This window comes from Lontra canadensis, unplaced genomic scaffold (assembly GCF_010015895.1).
Source record: "Lontra canadensis isolate GAN:19392208 unplaced genomic scaffold, GSC_riverotter_1.0 scaffold4, whole genome shotgun sequence".
NCBI classification, from domain to species: Eukaryota; Metazoa; Chordata; class Mammalia; order Carnivora; family Mustelidae; genus Lontra; species Lontra canadensis.
The window spans coordinates 32170796-32190362 of NW_022630998.1; the positions used below are offsets into that span (position 1 = coordinate 32170796).

At 38.2% G+C, this 19567-nt stretch overlaps 1 protein-coding gene across 3 annotated transcripts in view; it reads right to left on the reverse strand.

Annotated features, from left to right (window-relative positions):
* The window catches only part of MSH3 (mutS homolog 3), a 174280-nt gene that overhangs the window by 19819 nt on the left and 134894 nt on the right, over positions 1-19567 (reverse strand). For all 3 annotated transcript variants that reach the window (XR_004381402.1, XM_032847505.1, XM_032847514.1), the window contains exon 20: positions 16726-16883. Coding sequence is in view for 2 of the 3 variants with exons in the window: in XM_032847505.1 (XP_032703396.1) it covers positions 16726-16883 (158 nt within the window). In the remaining variant the exon portion in view is untranslated. The remainder of the gene's footprint in view (positions 1-16725; positions 16884-19567) is intronic.

A 19567-nucleotide genomic window follows, 5' to 3' on the forward strand; every position in this document is an offset into this window, starting at 1 on the left:
AGTCCGTTAGATTAAGTTTTCAAATCCTGAATATCAATATCAACTTATTTAACTTGGGCAAATCCTTTAATTGAAACTTAACTTTTCAATTAGTTATTCTTCACAGTGGCTGAAGCCCAAATGTGATAACACACGTGAGAAAGAATGAGCATTTTACTGTGTTCTGGGCACCTACCTGAGTGTTATACCTGCATTATTTCACTGATTCCTGACACCACAGGAGATAGACCTTATCCTCATTTACAGATGAGGAAACAGGTTTAGTGACCAAAAGGCCAGTCATTCATGGAGTCAGGATTTGAACCCAGGTCCATCTGATTCCAGAATGTACACTCCGATCTCCTTACTGTACATGCTGTCAAAGGCTGGAAGTATGTGTGGTAGACACACAATAAAGTGACCCCAATGAATTCTGCATTCTGGTATTCACCCCTTGTACGATTCCACCTCCCCTGAGTGTAGGTGGGACCTGTGACTTGCTTTCAATCAATGGAATACAGCCAAAGTGATGGGATTTTACTCCCTAGATCATATGATGTTATATGAAACTACATCTTGCTAGACCCATTCTAGAGACTTTCTCTAATGCTTTGAAGAAGCATGCTGCCACACTGTGAGAGGGCCATGGGAAAAGGATCTGTGAGTGGTCTCCAGGAGCTGAGAGCAGTCCCTAGCCAAAAGCCAACCAGGGGACTCAGTCCTATCATCTCAAGGTGATAGATTCTGCCAGCAACTTGAATGAGCTTGCAAGTGGATCCATCCCCAGTTCAGCCTCCAGATGAGAACTCTGCATAGGACCCATCGAAACTACAGAAACCACAGAAACTCTGAAATAATATGCTGTTTCTTTTAGCTGCTGAGTTTGTGACTGTTTGTTACACAACATAGAAAACTAATTCAGTACCTTTACTCTGTAAGTATGAAAAATGAGAATGTGGCGTTCTCTTTGGATTCTTCTTGGTCTCTTAATCTACAGTATCCAGTCCTTAGTACGTTCCTTTCAATCCCACTGATGTTTCACTAATTTATATTCATTGATCTGAGTTATTCCAATAACCTTTTCTATCTTCAATTTCTCTAACAGCTATTCTATTTTTCACCTTACCACCAGACTCCTATTTTAAAATCAACTGAGTCATGTTGGAAATAAGTATAATAAGTCAGCCATAGAAGGACAAATACTGACTCCACTTATGTGAGGTCTCTAAAATAAACAAACTCGGGGTGTGGGGGTGGCTCAGTTGGTTAAGTGGCTGCCTTCGGTTCAGGTCATGACCCCAGGGTCCTGGGATCGAGTCCCACATTGGGCTCCCTGCTCAGCGGGGAGTCTGCTTTTCCCTCTGACTCTCCCCCTTCTCGAGCTCTCTCTCTCAAATAAATAAAAAAAAAAAAAACCTTAAAAAAATAAAAATAAAACAAACGAACTCATAGAAACAGAGAAGTAGAATGTGGTTGCCAAGGGCTGGGGTGGGGGTGAGGAAGGAATGGGAGTTGCTAATCCACAGGCATATAGTTCTGATTTTCCAACATGAGTAGGTGCTAGAGATCTGCAGCACAACATTGTTCCTACACTCAACAAAAATGCATCGTATACACTTAAAAACCTGTTAAGAGGGTAGATCTCATGTTAACTGTACTTATCACAACCAAAGAATTTGGGGGGGATCTATGATAAAAGAAAAATAAGAGGGTGTCTCAAACTGGACAACAGCTTTTTCTGCAATGTCAGCGAAAAGTTGATGTTGCATGAATGCATTTAAAAGTTTATATGTACTTTTTTCTCATCTTAATACTAATTACTGAGTTTAATCACTGACAACTGCAGCATACAGAGACAGAATGAATCCTAGGCAAGCGGCAGCAGGACATAAAGGTTGAGTGAGTAGACAAGTTCCAGAGCACTGTGCTTCAGCTTCCCCATCTGTAAGCAGTGACAGTAGTATTGCCTGCTTTTCTACTTCTTTCAAAGGTTATGAGAAATAAATAAGTTAATTTCTTAATTTTTTATAAAACAAAACATAAAATAGTTTCTTAATGCCTGGAAAATGAAACCCTAAATTCCTAGCATGGTTTATAAGGCCTTCTGAGTCTCTGTCCTTAAACCCTCTCTCCAATCTCTTCTCCTTCTACCCAACCCAAATGAGTCAAGAGCGAACAACAACGTGAGTGTCCAAACTTAAAGTTAACAAAGGACTGACTGATCATTTGTGGCAAGAGTTGCAAGGGATGAAAGGTTTTAAATTTATGTTCTCCTTTGTACTTCCGTATAAATTACAGTTATCCTTGTCCACTGTTGCTGAGTTTATTCTAAAATTATAACGTACAAATCTAAGGAACATAAGAGAAACTTAAGTTTTTAATGAATATAAAAATTAATGTTTAATATTTTCATGGAAAGCTTATTGCAATAACATGGTACCTGGTAATTAAAAACTAGCATGCAATCTCAACAGTATTCACTTGCATTTTCCATTCAGTTTAAAGACACTGCATTGAAAACAGTAAGTCCAATTTTCACTTTTCACGATAACCTATTTAATGTAAAAATGCTTTTCCTATGCCAAATTTTTAGTGGTAAAGTCAAATTCATACTGATGAAGTATAATTTTTAAAAATGCTATTTACTTTCTGCTTCTCCAAACTATCCTTGCTAACGTCTTCAAGGCCTTCCTGACAAGACTAACAGATCACCCATTCTCCATCCTGACCTTGTTAGATTTTGTCACTGATGGTGACCAGCTGTTCTCTAATGATCTTAGCATCAAGCCTAGATAGACTCTCAGTCAATCTCAGACCCCACGGTGAACATGGAAGTCCAATGTGGGCTTGATCCTGTGACCATGAGATCATGATCTGAGCCGAAATCAGGAGTCAGACGCTTACCTGACTGAGCCACAACATGCTTTACGGTATTATTGGGTTTCTGCCCTTAAAGACAGCAGACCAGATTTGAGGGCGTCTTAGATGTACTTTTATTATGCAGTGTTCCTAACTACCATTAGGCCACTGATTTTCAGTATCTTTTTAGCTCTTAAATCCCTTGCTCAAATGAAATTTCGCAGAAAAACTCACTACAGATCAGATAAAAGGCATGCTGATTTGGTCCCGACATAGTCCTGTAAGGCCCCCTCTCCTCATCTGGAGGGGGCTCTGGGGTGCTCTCAAGACCCTGTACAACAGTTTGAAAGCCATCGCCTCAGCAGGCAGTACTTTTTCTATTACAATTATATTTTTCCACAGCACATGATGAGAAAGGAACAGTGGTGCCCGGCAGACACTGAAGACAGACCAGCTTGCTAACCAGTCACTGAGGAGAATAGGGAAGCATGAGCTTCTGACTATGGGAAATGTTTACTAATAAAATATTTTCTGCTAACTACCCTTAAGGAATATAGTTTATTTTTCTAATAAATTTCAGCAGTATAGTTATTTTGATGGACACAGAATTTTATAACTAAACACATTTTCCTTTTTGCCTTGGTTACTAAAAACTGAGTAACATCTTATAATAACAAACAGCAAATCTCACTTTATTTTTCTATCCTTACTATCTTATGTTTCTCTCCTTATGTGCTCTTTATTCCAGGGTCTTTAGATACCATTCAACTTTTCCATTATCTTGCTAACTTGTACATATCCCAGAAAAGCACCAAAAATAAGTTTTTGAAGACATTATAAATTAATATATTTTTTATAAGTTTTTATTACTTCAACAAGCACTTTACAAGACACAATACTGGACAATGATTCTGAAGTTTTTCAAATGTTAAAATATGTTAGAAATTTAAGGACTTCTAGAACACATGTCATTATTATTCCGTCTGTATTTATATTCAAAAGTAGTAAAAAAATGCATTCTTTAGGTTTCGTCTTAGAGTTAGTTTGCTCTGAGTACACAGGTTATAGTTATGTGATTAAGAAAAAAAATCACTCTGATATTTTTAGGAGTGGCGGTTGACTAATCTTTCTAATCCCCTACTCCCTCCTCGCCTATAACCCTTAAATAGGTCAACAAAGTTTAATAAAGCACTAATGGAGAAAAGAATTGATAGTTTCTAAACTCAGTTTCTAAAATAAAGAACAGTTACATGAAAATTTGAAAAGGAGTTTGTTTTTATGAGATCTTGATATTTTGAGGTAACATTCTGGATGTTTTTCAATTGTAGCTAACAGGGTGGGCCTCTGTCCCCTCAAATCACAATTTCCAGGTCTTACACAATTTCCAGGTCTTACAAAATGCTAGCATGAGGGAAAAGTGCTGTAATTAACAAAGAAAAACAGTTTTTCTTATTGAATGATCAATACTGGAGCTCAAATATAAAAATCACTGAATAGAGGCAACAATTATTATATTTGGATTTGGGGACATATTTGAGTGCTTCAAAAATTGTGGTAAAAAATATATAAATAAAGTTTACCACTTACCATTTTTCAGGTACACAATTCAGTGGCATTAATAAGCACATTCAAATGTTGTGCAACCATCACCACCATCCATTACTAGATCTTTTCATCATCCCAAAAAAGAAATTCTGTACTCATTAAAAAACAAACTCGCTATTCTCTCCTTCCCGCCAGCCCATGGTAACCTCTATTCTATTTTCTGTCCTTATGAATTTGCCTATTCTAGCTTCCTCATGTAAGTGGAATGCCTTATTTGTCCTCCAAGTGCTCTGTATAGGAGGAGGACTTTTGTGTTAGCTTATTTTGCCTTCTTTTTGAAATTAAAGATGTTTTCCTATTTACTTCACTTTGCTACAAAGTTAACAGAATTCTGTAGAGTATACATGTCAAAGCTTCTTATTTTTTGAGTATTATATAAATGTACACAAGCAAAATAATCTCCTAACTTTGGAGAAGGATGGTATAAGAAAAATTTAAAAATTACAGTCCAAGAAAAGAAAAAGCCGTAAAAGGATAGCAATTACTACAAGATGTGTAGATACTGGATAGTACTTAAAAGGCATTAAAAAAAAGATCTGTGTTGCATTTAATTAAAACATAAACATTAAACCAGAAATGGAATGCAGTCACCAATGATTTACCACTACATTGTATGCATTTTTAAAAGAGCCCAAAAAGGCAAATACCTAAATAACGATTTCCAGGTGGTAGAATTGCAGGTGATTTAAATTTTCTCCTTTTTTTGAGCTTTTCTATTTTTAAATCTTGCACAGTGAACAAGCATTCCAGTGTAATTAGAAAACATGTTATTTTTAAAAATCACAAATGATACATTTAAGAACACTTTATTGTATCATTACTTTAAGACAAGGGAAAAAAGAAAGTAATTACCAGGTTAAAGAAGCAGCTTTCTTCTAGCAACATTGAAAACACTTGATTAGCAGCAATAAAATTATTACAAAAGACAAGAAAAGTTTTTCTTTCATATAATTGTTTCTACTAACAGTTGCAATCACATCATACTACAGTATTTAAAATTAATTTATAAAAGTTGTAACACTGAACTGCATATGTGTGTGTGTGTATATATATATATATAACCAAGCAAAAAATACTGTTAGCAATCTTTCAATTTCAATGGAAACGATGTTGAGAATCAAGACAGTAAGCCAGGAAAATGCCAAACTTCTGTTGGCTCTCGTGAAACTACGTTCACTGGAAACATCTACAAACAGGCAGGCCACTTATGAAGGACAGGGGCATTTTCCTATCAAAGGGAACCCAGGATGTGCTGACTGGGCAAACTATTCTCTAACACATCTACAGTCCACTCTGTGGGAAAGTCCCAAGAATTTCAAAGGATAATAATGAAGAGAGCAAATGTTCTTTTCCAACCTTAACTGCATATGTTAAAGCCACAAATAATTAAGGCCATCAAAAGGAAGACAAGATCAATCACTCATCAGGAATAAGATAATCAGATTAATTAATTACTCAAATTAATTAATAAGATTAATAGAGGGGAACCTGACACAACCAGAGGGATGCATCCTTATAATTAAACACTCATTATGAGCTCAGGCAGACAAAATCACAATCTCTCTGATTCTGTTGTTCTCTTTGCAAAATTTCGGGAGTGGAAATTGAACAATGGCTCCTAAATCTGAATACGTTTCAGGGTCACTTGCAGAGGTTCTTAAATACAGAGTCTAAGAGTCTCCTCCATCACACCAATTACAACACTATATCCAGGGCATCTGTGTTCAAGGGAACTGCCTGGGCTCTGCATTTCAAACCAAACCAAGTCCTCAGGTGACTGAAGTATTAAATTCACACAACCACTTCTTATCAAAAGATGAAGTGAGGCATCTCCTGTTTGGCAAACACAGCTGTGGGAACTAAATAAACAACAGAGATATTAATAGGCAACACTTCTGATGCCAATAGAATTCATAACAGCCTACTCATTTAGGAAAATATCACTTATCATGCGGTTTTTAGTGCTGGTATTTACTACCAACTGGAAAACATACACTGATTCAAGATGTTCTCTTTCTGCCCAAGGAGGATATATACATACATATATAAAATATATATATTAAATATATAAACATATATTAGAATATATACACATACAAGTATACATAAATATATATCATATATATTTAATAGAGTACAAATACTCCACAGTAGGTGCTCAATCAGTATTTGCTGAATTAAACTAGACTGGGCAAACAAATCAGTAATCATTCACACAGTCAAAAGCAAATAATCAAAATAAGTTAAGCATTTGAATGCCTATTACGCTCCAATTCTCTCTTAAAATAAGCACACTGTTGCCATTTTGAGTACACAGTTCCTGAAGTGAGGAGCCGAAACAGACTTTACTTGGGTAACATGGCAAGAAAATTATTAACCAAGGGCCATTTAACGTAAATACCACTTTCTACCAACATTTAATTGACATAAATTATTCTGACAGAAGCCAATTGTTTTTGCTTTTTTCAGGCCACATTTAATTCACTGCTTTTCTAAAATGTAATTAGCAAGTCTAAAAAGGTAAATGAGGTTTAAGTTTGCATTTATCAGGATAATAAACAACAGATCTTATATTCTGCTGATGCACTCAAACATGTTAATGATCCTTAGAAATATGTGTCTAGAAATAGTTCACTGATAAATACATATGCCACAATATACTGATATAAATATACTAATTAGAGCCACATGTATATGTTTGCCAAAATTCTACTTTTAAAAATAATGTTCTTGTTCAGGAATAGGCTTATACAAGGTTACAACATTCAGCAAAAAATATTCCTAAAGCCTGTCTGTTCACAGCTTTTCACACATTCATTTATTCCTCTGACAGCACAGCACATGGCACAAAGTAGGCACTTGAGTATTTACAGAATGCATGAATTTAAACCCGGTATCATAAATGTCCGGTCAATAACACAAAAATAACCAACTTAAAGGTAAAAGTTTGCAGCCAAGTGTTATGCATCTATCTCACTCTGCTAGATTTTCAGTCCTCCTTCCATTGAGTCCAAACAGGATTTGCAATGATTTGAATAACAATATACCTATTATGGAAGAATTACAAAGAATATGAAACTAAGATCATAAGCCATCCAGTAGATCTTCATATTTAAGACAGCACATTTTACATGAGCTTTGAAAATGCTAATTTTGGGTCTCAGCGATTCCAACTTAATAAATAGGTCTCTGATCAGGGCTTAGAAAGCTTTAAACATTTGAAACAAGTTTCTCTCTGATTCTGATGCAGCTGTTATAAGAACAGTATTAGAGAAACAGTCCCATGTATGAGAAGGGGAAAACTAAACTAAATCTGTTTCTGCACCTGAGCCTTGAATTTAGCTCTTGCTTTCCTGGCAGCCAAGACAAAAAGGAATTAAAGAAAGTAACCATCAGCTGATGAGAGGAGGCCTGGCAGTTTGTCAGAGCAGGCCAATAAAGTGCTTCAGATCTTTTTGTAAACAGGCAAAGCATGCACAGGGAGGGAAAATAATCCCCTAGCATTAAAAAAAAAAAGACTTCTCAGATGGCACTTCATGTACAAGACTGTAAATTAAAAAAATGAAAATTTACTTACGAGCAATTTGGAAGACTATATAGAAACATCATCAAATGGGTATGTCTAATTTTCTTTTATTTTCTGTATTTATGTCTGAGACAGAGCATGTATGCACAGGCGAATACATGCCTGCATGCCTGCGCCAGTGGGGGAGGGGGACAGAAGGAGAGTGAGAGAGAGAACCCTAAGCAGGCTCCACACCCAGTGCGGACGCAGACACCGGACGCAGGGCTCAATCTCATGACTGAGAGATCATGACCTGAGCCAAAATCACGAGTCAGACTCTCAGCTACCCGAACCACCTAGATACCCCTAATTTAATGTTAAAGCGCAAGTACAAACTTTTACATACTGCTGGCAACCTCCCTGAAGAACAAGAAAGACACACACTCCTTACACTCCACAGTCCCACTCCTAGATAACAGCTGGGATTCAGAAAACTCGTTCATGTGCACCAGAAGGTGTGTGCAAGACAAGTACCAGTACTACCTGCATTTGCAACAAATCTGAATCATGTTAAATATCAATCATGGAAAATGGATAAACCGTGGTAGGTGCATGTACAATGGAATATCCATAATTACAGAAAAATGAGTAAACTGGAATTACATGTATCCATATGGATTAATTTCATAAATACAATATTGGGGGAAAGGCCACTTGCAGAAGAAAACACAGTGTGATAACATACATATAAAGGGTTAAGAGCATACCCAATAACTCTGTATGTTCTCAAAAACATACCTATGTAGTAAAAATAGAGACAAATGCATGGTATGACAACTATAGTCAGAAGGGCAGATCCTCTAGATGGGGTGGAAAGGAAAAGAATTAGGGAGAATTGTGGGTTCAATAGTATTGGCCATGTTTTATTTCTTTAGTAGAGTGGCAGTTACCTGGGGCATTGTTATATGTCTGAATTATTTTACAATAAATAAATGAAAATATGAAGGCATACTATCACACCACATTCCAGTAAGGATCTAGGATATAAATGAATGTGGTCCATGAAGACTCCTTTCCAACTGTAAAGGGAGAGAGGATGAGGACAGAAGAAAAGACAGGGAACAGGATCTTTATACTAAAGCAGTGCATCGCAGATACAGCCCTATGAGGTTAGAGACCCAGGAATCTCCGCACAGCAGATACCTTGCAGCCATTAAAACATGTGAGATTAATTAGCATGAACTGGTAGAGAAACATGTCCCCTACATATCTGGAAATAAAAGCAAGCTGCATAGCAGTAATGCTTAGTATAATACCTTTTATATAAAAGAAGATTTACATATACTTGCACATTTGTGGAAAGTTATACAGAGAACCATTAATAGTTGTTGACCTGGGCAGAAGGCAAAAGTTCCACTCTATGCCCTTTATACTGTCAGGCTGTTTTCATAATAAGCATCTACAATTTTTAAATTAACTTTTATAATTAAACAACTGAGCTCTCCAGCAAGGGCTTGGGGAAATGCTTCTCAACCTCAGCTGCACTTCAAAACTATCTGGACGCTTACATAACTCAACTTCTAGACCCTAGTCCATCTTAAAACCTCTAGGGTCCATGTATCACTATTTTCTAAAAGCTCCATCCCAAAAAAGTCCAATGGGGGTACCTGGGTGCCTCAGTGGGTTAAATGTCAGACTCGTGATTTCAGCTCAGGTCATGATCTCAGGGTCATGAGATCAAGTCCCATCTGTCTCAGGCTCTGTGCTGGGCTTAGAGCCTGTTTTAAGAGTCTCTCTCCCCCTCTTCCTCTGCCCCTTACCACCCTTGTGTGCACACGTGCACTTTCTCTCTCTTTCTCAAAAAAAAAGTCTAAGGTACATTAAGGGTTCAAACTCATTGTTTTAGATGTTACATGTGCAAATGACAACGTGAGTTATGAAAATTAAAGACACCATCTTGTATAATGACCCAGACAAGAAAACCATCAATGTCTATAGGAGGAAGAACGATAGGCTCGGTTAAACACTTTTTTGAAAAGTAAGCTCTAATACACTGAATCACCTGGGAAGGTTTACCCTCAGAACCCCAAATTCCATTCCACTGAGTAGGGAAGAGAAATCTGCCCTGGAAAAAAGTGTTCCCAGACAGTGACCACATAAGCATTTCACTGGACTCCTACAAAACATCTCGTTTTGATTGATACAGCCCTTAATTTGAGGTTGTATCTTTGTTACGTATTTATTTCAGATGTTTAAAAATATTAATAAGCAGTAGGAAAGAACACTCACCATAATCCCATATCCCTCATGGTATTTTAGAATACAAGCCTTCTATTTCGATGATTTTCTCTGCATATATTTACATGTATAATTTCTCATACAAAAGTGGAATCATACTGAATGCCAGGCTTTGTAACCAGCTCTTCTTTTCATGTATTATAACAAGAATATTCCTTCATGTAATACTTCCTCTGGATGGGCCCACAAGGACCAGGTAACTAACTGTAAAATGTATCCCCAAGTAGCTGAAAAAATGGACGTGTGTGAAGACGTTAATTTGGAATGAAAACTACTCTGCTGAAATCATCAATTCGGTGTTTGCAAGGTTTAAAGCTTAGTTGGTGCATTGACCAACGCAGTGACTGGTGATCAGTCCAGCTCCTCGAGGCTGCTCCTGGTTCAGGAGATGAAGGCACACTGTCATGCATGGAAGAGAAGAAGCTCATGTTCCATCCAAGCCCCTTCCAGGCCAGCCACTAGCTAGTCTTACTGTTACAAACTGTTTTCTAACACAATAAAAAGGCTTTTCTGAAGCTGTTTTCTTAAGCAATTTGTTTGTTTTTCCAGGCACTGTGAACTATTTTAACTGAACAAGATTACCTTTGTGGAAACTCCGCAACGGTGTTAGTCATTATGTGATAAATATTTTCAGATTCATTGCTGGCTCCATTTTAAGGCCTCACCCTCCTTTTTACTTACGCTATTTAGAATCTTCTGCAAACCAACACTTAACTCTTTTCTGGAAGATGGCAGGATAAATACAAATGAACGGGCAAGCAAATGACGATACAGACACAATCATTTCTCCAGCACTGCGAAGATCTCACCGCATTGTAATCCCTCAGGCCTCTGTCTCCCTCACCTGTTTCTGGAGGGCAGGTCAAGAGGTCTCATTTGGCTCGGTATCCCTAACTCCTGGCATCAAACTCTAGTACATGGTAAGGTTTTAAGAAAAACATGTGTTCAGTACCCTAGAGTTTTGGCCTTCTCATTGAGTGAGTGCTCAATATCCCAACAGCCTATAGTTTGTGCTCACGAACACAGAAAGTAATGGCCGTCTTATGATGAGGCCTCCTTGCTGTGCTGCGTGTTACCAGTTAAGATCACTTCCGAAATCAGATCCTCCTCCTGAATTTCCCAGTGTTATTGACAAGCACCACCATTTACTCCTTTTGGTCACCTAGGCTTGATGCCTCCTTGCCTCTAGTTCTTCAACTATCTCTCTTCATCCACTGTAGCTACCAGAGCCTGTCAGTTCTAACCCTGCAATATCTCTCCTCTGTCCCTCGTCCACTCCCATGTGTATCAGTCTAATCACAATGCCCAGGATCTCTCCAAGAATTAGATAATGACATCATGCCTTTATATAGTCTGTCTTTCACAGGGTAGCCAGATGAATCCTCCTGGAACCTCAATTCTAACTCTGATCACATCACTTCCCTACTCCTACGTCTTCAAGGGTCCCTACTGCCTGTGGATTTATCTTCCATGTGCCTGATCTTGACTTAAAGGTCAATTCATTCAACAGCCCTGTTTTGTGTATGTATAAGTAGAGCAAGGTCCAGGTTCAGGGAGGGAAAAGAGAAATGTACAAAACATGAGACTCATCTTTTGGGAACAGACCACACAATAGCAGAGGCAGACCTGTACAGGAAGAGCCATAAAACTAAAAGTGGTAAGAGCTTTTAAAAAAAGGCAAAATACATGGATGATGGAAGTACAGAGATGAGAAAGATTAGTTGTGGCTAGGGGAATCAAGGAAGGCTTCATGAAGGAGGTGGAATTTTAACAAAAAAAATTAGAAGAAGTATTTCTGAAGCAGGAAATAGTAAAAACTAAAAAAAAGACAAATGAGAAAGCACATAATAGCTTCCTGGAATTCAGAAGGAAGTGCTGGGTTAACACATTGGTAGGTGAGGGAAAGAAACAGAAAACAAGACTGAAAAGGTTGCAGTCATCTGGGGGTTCTGGACTGACATGCCCGGAGACCTGTATTCACGGTTAGAGGTTTAGCAGAATTACCTGGTCATAGCTGTGCTCTTAGAGGCACCTCACAGAGGTGTGAAAACTAACTGGAGAGGAAGAAAGGAAGACAGGAAGAGCAGGGGACCAGTTTCTGCAATAATATGTAATAAGAAGTGGGGGCCAGGATTAGACCTGAAGCAGGAAAAATTGCATCACTGGCCAGAGTGCATCCAGCAATATCCGTAGGGGACAATGCCATCGACTCACACTTATTTTATCTGTTTCTTTCCTGCTGGACTGAGGAGCTTCTGGGTCCAGGTGACACAGTACGCATCTCAAGTTTCAGGGCCAGTCCAGTTAGGTTGTGGTGTGTGGCACCGACAGCTTGTGGACCCACCACTGCCCAAGCTTGGTGAGACTTGTCCCAGGTGCCACCCTTGTCCTTCCATGTGTTCCTCAGTCAGAACACTGTCTGTCCTCCTCTGTGGCTCTTGTAGCCTCTAACATCAAGTCCATACTGCTCTCCACTTCCAGGTTTTCTCCAACTCTCTACCTCATCACCTCCTAAACCCAGGCACTGGGCACCTTGCCATACTGCCAAATGGCCGGCCAACTCGCCTGTGTCCTCACTCTCTTTTCCCCGTGGGCACTCCCTCCCTTTCCTCTCCAGTCCCTCCCCTGCAACCCTCTCGGAAATCACCTATTTATTTCCTTGCCTCCTGTGGTACGGCAAGGATTCTCCTGCTTACAGTTCTTACTTCTAGACTCTACCTTCTTGTAATAACAACAGCTCCTTTGAGGTCATACCGTTTGACCATGACATCCTCCCTTTGTCCATGTTGTCAGCTATTTAACTTCAACCCCCACCCCCCATCAAAGTTGTTAACATTTGGTGTATATTCTCTCCTCTGCCCCAAGAAACCTGCCAACGCTTCTGGAAGCTAAACTAGCTAACACCACCTAGATCGAGCCTAGATCTCCTCTTAGCCGCTCTCCTCCTCTACTCTACCTCAGCCATCCAGCCCCAGGGGCACATCTTGGACTTCAGCAGAGATATGAACTGTTTCACCTCAAAAGCTGCCCATTCTGGCTCATGCAGCACGTCCACCACAGCTGCTCTTCCAGCCCCGCAGGACTCCAGCCCACCTACCACTGTGCTTTCCCTTGGGCCCTCTTCTCTGTTGACATGCTATGGTCCATTATTCCCAATGTGCACTTGCCAACCCTAATCTTTTTTTTAGATTTAAAGATTTTATTTCTTTATCTGACTGAGAGAGAGAGAGAGAGAGAGAGACTGTGAGCAAGCACAAGCAGGGGGAGCAGTAGAGGAAGAGGGAGAAGCAGGCTCTTCACAAAGAAGGGAGCCCAAAGCGGAACTCGATCCTAGCACCCTGGGATCATGACCTGAGCCCAAGGCAAAAGCTTAACTGACAAAGACACCCAGTCTCCCACACTGGACAACTCTTATATTCCCTCTACTTTTTCATTCACTTCTCTGGAAAAACTCCACCCTTGGAGGGGGTTAGAAAAAGGATGACACTCTAATTTCTATCATTCCTTCTTCGCCTATTAGCTGGGGCGCTTCTATAATGAGAAACTTCCTCTCGTCACCTGTGTGGAAAGACAGAATTGTCTTGATTCTCTCTTTATTTTTTAATTTTCATTCTCCAAAGTGATTAATGATTTTTGTTATTATAAATATCATTAACTTAATCTAATATCCTCCAAGGTAATCGAAGGATTTTTTAAATCATAAATTTATGGATATAACATATCCCCTTGGATATTCCACTGAAACATGTTCAAGTCTATCATTCACGAACAAAACAAGCCAAGTCCCTCACTGGATCTCTCACCTCCTCCTCCCAGCCAAGCTGCCTGGCCACACCTGTACAGTCTTATTTCTTGACCTCTGGCGCATTCCTTTACCGTCTGCCACCACTCCACCAAAACAGCTCTTGCTGGGGCACCTGGGTGGCACAGGTGGTTGGGCATCTGACAACTGGTTTTGGCTCATGTCATAATCTCAAGGTCATGAGATGAGACTGAGCCCTGCATTGGGCTCCATGCTCAGTGCAGAGTCTGTGTGAGATTCTCTCTCCCTCTGTCCCTGCCACTCATGCTCTTCTCTCTCTCTCTACAATAAACAAATCTTTTAAACAAACAAAACAGCTCTTGCTAATGACCACCACTTTGTCAAGATCAAAGTTGACTTCTCCGGCTTCATTTCATCTGATTCATCTGACCACTCTGGGCTGCTGGCCACTTCCTTTCTCCTTGGAGGAGTCTTCTCCTGACAACATAACATCCTGGTTTTTGTCCTCCTGGCGGTTTTCCTAGCTTATCATCTGACTCATCTATGCCATGTTGGCAGTCCTAAGGCTCAGCCTTAGGGCACTATTTTCTCCGATATACTCTCTACTAAGATGATCTCACCCACACCTAAGACTTTATTTATCGCTTATACAAAAATGTCTCACAGCAAATTTGTATCATTACCATTCATCTCTCCCTCTGGACTCCATACGCAACTGCCTAAACGACTGCTCTGTCTCTGCATAGGTCTACTTACTACATATAAATAAAGTCGGGATCTATGGAAAAAAGAAAATCACCCTCTTCCCGTAAATGCTAGAACAGAAACCATGGTTGTATTGTAGTCCCAATCATATAGTCATTATGTCATATAGTCATATATGTCATATAGTAGATGCTAAGTTAGTATGTATTGGATGAATGAATAAATGAAAATGAATAAATACCCCCAAATTCCTGAAATTAGTGTGGCTTGTCCTTTTTCAGTAGGCTTATACTTGCTATCACTGAATGTCACTTTATATAAAGTATTTAATATAAAGGGCACATGGCAGTCCCTATACACTGATAAAAAGTTTTAAAAACATATATATATGATAAAGTTTAGCTGTTTTTATTATTATCATCACTGAATTCATTTTTTGTAGGCAAAAACTATTTTCTAATTACCTCTGAATCCATTCCCAAACACTTGTCTAACTCCATGAGGAAAGCTGGACAAAAGCAAATTCTTACTTTCTGTTTCCCTTGCAATTACGGCCAAGAGACATAGGTCTGGACAGTGAAATAAAAGTGGAAGTTTTCTAAGAGGCTTCTGAAAAGGTACTGATTTTCTGGAAATAAATAAAATGTGTGGGGGGGAACTGTGGCATTCTGTCTTCCTTTTTCTTCATGTGATGTGATGTCTGGAGTCAGCAACTATCTTGCAACTATGAGGGAAAGGCCAACAAAACTGCAGAACCACTGAAGGAGCAGAAGCAGCAGCCCACCCCAAGTCTTCCTGTTATTTGAGAAAAGTAAACTCTTCTTTTCTTTTCTATTACTTGTATCTAAAAACATCTGACATTCTGCTCACTAACAAGATTCTCTTTCAGACAAACCACCTTACTTTTTTAATCTTTTCTCTTTGTCAATCTTCTAAAATCTTTCCTTTGTTAAGTTTCTCTGTCCCTCTCCCTAATAATGTAACTGAAATAAAATACCAAGTATATTTACATACACACAAACACATACTTTTCTTTTTTTACAAAATAGAAAATGACAATTTAAAAAGTAAAGAAAGATTCCTTAAATTTCTTATACTGAGTTCATCTGCAAATATACAGAGATCAAAATAACATCTGCTTGGTGATATGCCATCAAAAAGAATTTAGGTCTCCTTGCTTTGCTCACTCAGACTAAAAACCAAGCTCTAAGATAAAGTATTTTCATGTCTACTCAGGTGCATCAATATCAGCATGTGATATATTCTGATGTAATTCCAAAGTCAAGAATCATATAAATATGCAGCTAGACAAGAAATCAAACATTTATACACAAAGCTTGACTACACAATATAGCCTATATTTAATTTTCCCAAAAATGTACATGCAAGAAGTATAATACTTAAAGAACTGATAAATCTGAATAAATAGATTAAACTATGATTATCCTATTTGTAAGACCAGGATATTTCACCTATATTCTTAATATGACATGCATTTAGGTTTATAAAGGGTAAGACCCAGTTGGCTGGAGAGAATTTTCTTAGAGTAAAAAAAAAAAAGAGAGAGAGAGAGAAAATGTGAATTAAATTATCTTGGGCCACTGCCCTTTTCAGTCTGTTTTCAGTCCCCCACCTATAAAACAAGGAGAGTGTGGGACTGGTGCTCAGACTGTTCTCTGCACAGCCTATCCAGGCAAGTCTGCAAGCCTTCCACTCTGACTCAGGCAAAGCAGATCTGCTTTTATCCGTTTAAATATTCATCTTTTATATAAGATACAATTTTCGTTAAATAACTCAGGTACTAAAAATAACTTGGAAATTACTGGACAAAATGCTCTCCTTGGTCTCTTCTGATATTAATACTCATGATAAAATGATTTCTTTAAGCTCCAAAGCCTTAAATATTTTCAGAGCAAATCTATTCATCTAAATATGTACGCAGAAAGTTCATGTGACAATGTGGGCTTGCTTTATTTTCAGAAATATATTCAAATAGAACTAATGTTTTTACCTCGTGAAAATGCCATCCACGATTCCAATTGTTGCTTCCTCTGCAGGAACGTAGGAGCCAATCTGAGCCATGATAGTAATCAGTGCAACTTGTTTTATGTAGGAGCTCTTTCCACCCATGTTTGGTCCAGTGATTATCATTACTCTCTCTGAATTCTCCTAGAAAATTAAAAAGAAATTTCACTTGTTATACCCAAAGGTACATGTAATACCTATAATTTACCTTTTATGTAAATTTTATGTAATATGTAATATCTATAATTTATATGTAATATCTATATAATGTAATATCTTTATTTTTGTGTAATATCTATAATTTATTCCATAAATGAGAATGCACTGGGCAAAAGATGGCTTTCTGGTATTTAAATACATTACTGATTAAGTATCGCAAAGGGAAAGAGGACCTTTTTGTCTTCAACCTGAACCGTGCTATTGCAGAAGAATTCTGAGCAATATACAGGATGGTTTCCGCATATGAAAAAGGAAACCAGAAGCAACCTAAATGAGGTAACTACTACGGCTTTCTCATTAAACATTCATCAATCTGACTCTTTGTGTGCTTTTAATATTGCTTATATTTAAAATCTATCAATTTCCATTTATCCATCCTAAAACTGCACACATTATATAGCTAATTGCTCAAGGTCCTAATTTGAGTTGGTAGCACAAGAATTTTTTCAGTCCTAGATGAACGACTACTGAAGAGGTTTATAATACCAAATTCTAGGTATCAGCTTTATCAGCATTTTTCACTGGCATTTCACCAGAGCATGTAAAGGAGGCAGAAAAGCGGGGGCACCTGGGTGGCTCAATGGGTTAAGCCTCTGCCTTCGGCTCAGGTCTTGATCTCAGGGTCCTGGGATCGAGCCCCACATTGGGCTCTCTGCTCAGCAGGGAGCTTGCTTCCTCCTCTCTCTCTGCCCGCCTCTCTGCCTACTTGTGATCTCTCTGTCAAATAAATAAATAAAGTCTAAAAGAAAAAGTGGCAGAAAAGCTCAAACACTTATACTAATTTAACTTCTAGAACTTGCCTCTATTAACCAATTACAGTACTTGCCACATATAGACTCATCCTAAGGGAAATTGTCCAGCGGGAGACCTCTGCAGCAAGTGAGCCCAAGGCATCCACGTGCTATGCTCTGTGAACCCACCATGCGGGGCAATACCTGCTTGGTCAAGAGCGGCCACTGTGTAACTCACCAAGAGTCCTAGAGGTGGCCTCACATAAAAGGGCTTCTAGAACTAATCAAATAATCTCTTGGGAGTTTAAACTGAGTACCACGCACTGATTCAATCCGGAGGAAGACAGAACAAGGCCACAGAGCACCGGGGATCATGAGTAAGAAGTTATGAGGAAACAAAAGGAATGAAGAAAAATTACACAGAGCAGGGAGTAAAGGGGTAGTTAGCAATGAAAAGGAAGAAAAAGCAGAGAAGAGGGGCGCCTGGGTGGCTCAGTAGGTTGCACCTCTGCCTTTGGCTCGGGTCATGATCTCAGGGTCCTGGGATCAAGCCCTGTGTCGGGCTCTCTGCTCGGCGGGGAGCCTGCTTCCCTCTCTCTCTGCCTACTTGTGATCTCTGTCTGTCAAATAAATAAATAAAATCTTAAAAAAAAAAAAAAAAAGCAGAGGAGAGCCCAGAGTAGTTGAGAAATTTCATGCCAATAATGAGGGTCTCAAAGTTAAAATATCATAAACTCTTACTATTGAGAGGATAAAAAGAAAAACAGTTCCATCTCTAAAGTTGTCTTATATCCTAATTAACCAGACATTTTCAGACTCACTAAAGCCAAGCTGTACTAGAGATCTTGTTCTCCCTGTGATTCCTTTCTCTTATGGTTATAGGTAGCTTTAAAATGAGGGTCACATGTCTCCATTACTTGAAGGAACTTGAATGAATCTATGTTTCTTGGAACGGAAAGAGCTTAGCACACTGAAAGCAAAGAAAGAAACTTTGCATGAGTAGAATGATGAAAATAATGATTAAAATAAAATTAATTCTCCTACAGAGATTTAAAAATAATAAACCTATTATAAATAGTCAAACTTGGGACCTACCCAAATATTTCAAAAATTTAAATAAAATGAACAGCTTTTTTAAAATTGGCAAAAATGACACAAGAAATAGCTAATCTGAATAATCCTATGTCTATTAAAGAAACTCATCTGTAATTAAAAGCCCTTCCACAAGAAAAACTCCAAACCCAGATAATTTCTCCACTGATTCTTGCAAACATATAAGAAATAGCACTTATCTTACAAAAACTCTTCTACAGAATAGAACAAGGGCAACTCTTACCAAAACACTTCAAAACTCCAACAGAATCTTGATAGCAAAAACCCGACAAGAACATTACAAAAAAGAAAAATTACAGGCCAATTTCAACCACAAAAATGTATGTAAAACTCCTTAGGTTATTAATAAGCAAATCCAAAGCTATATAAATATTTAGAGTTTTTGAGGAGTATAGGGTTGATTTAATATTCAAAGACCAATCAATGTAATTTACCACATTAAAAGAACAAAGAAGACAAATCAGATGATGATCTCCAAGGACACAGAGAAAGCATTTGATAAAATTCAGTATCTACTCATTAAAAAAAAAAAAAAGGCATAAAAAGGAAATAAAAGGTACACTCTTTGGAAAGAAAATAATACATCTGTCATTAATCCTACAGATCATGATTATGTTTCCAGAAAATTTAAAGAAACCTATAAAAATTATTATAATCAATAAATGAATTAAGCAAGATCTTTGGATATAAGGTCAGTATTCAAAAGTCAACTTTATTTCTAGACTTTAGCAATAAATAGTTAAAAACAGAAAATTTACTGATAAA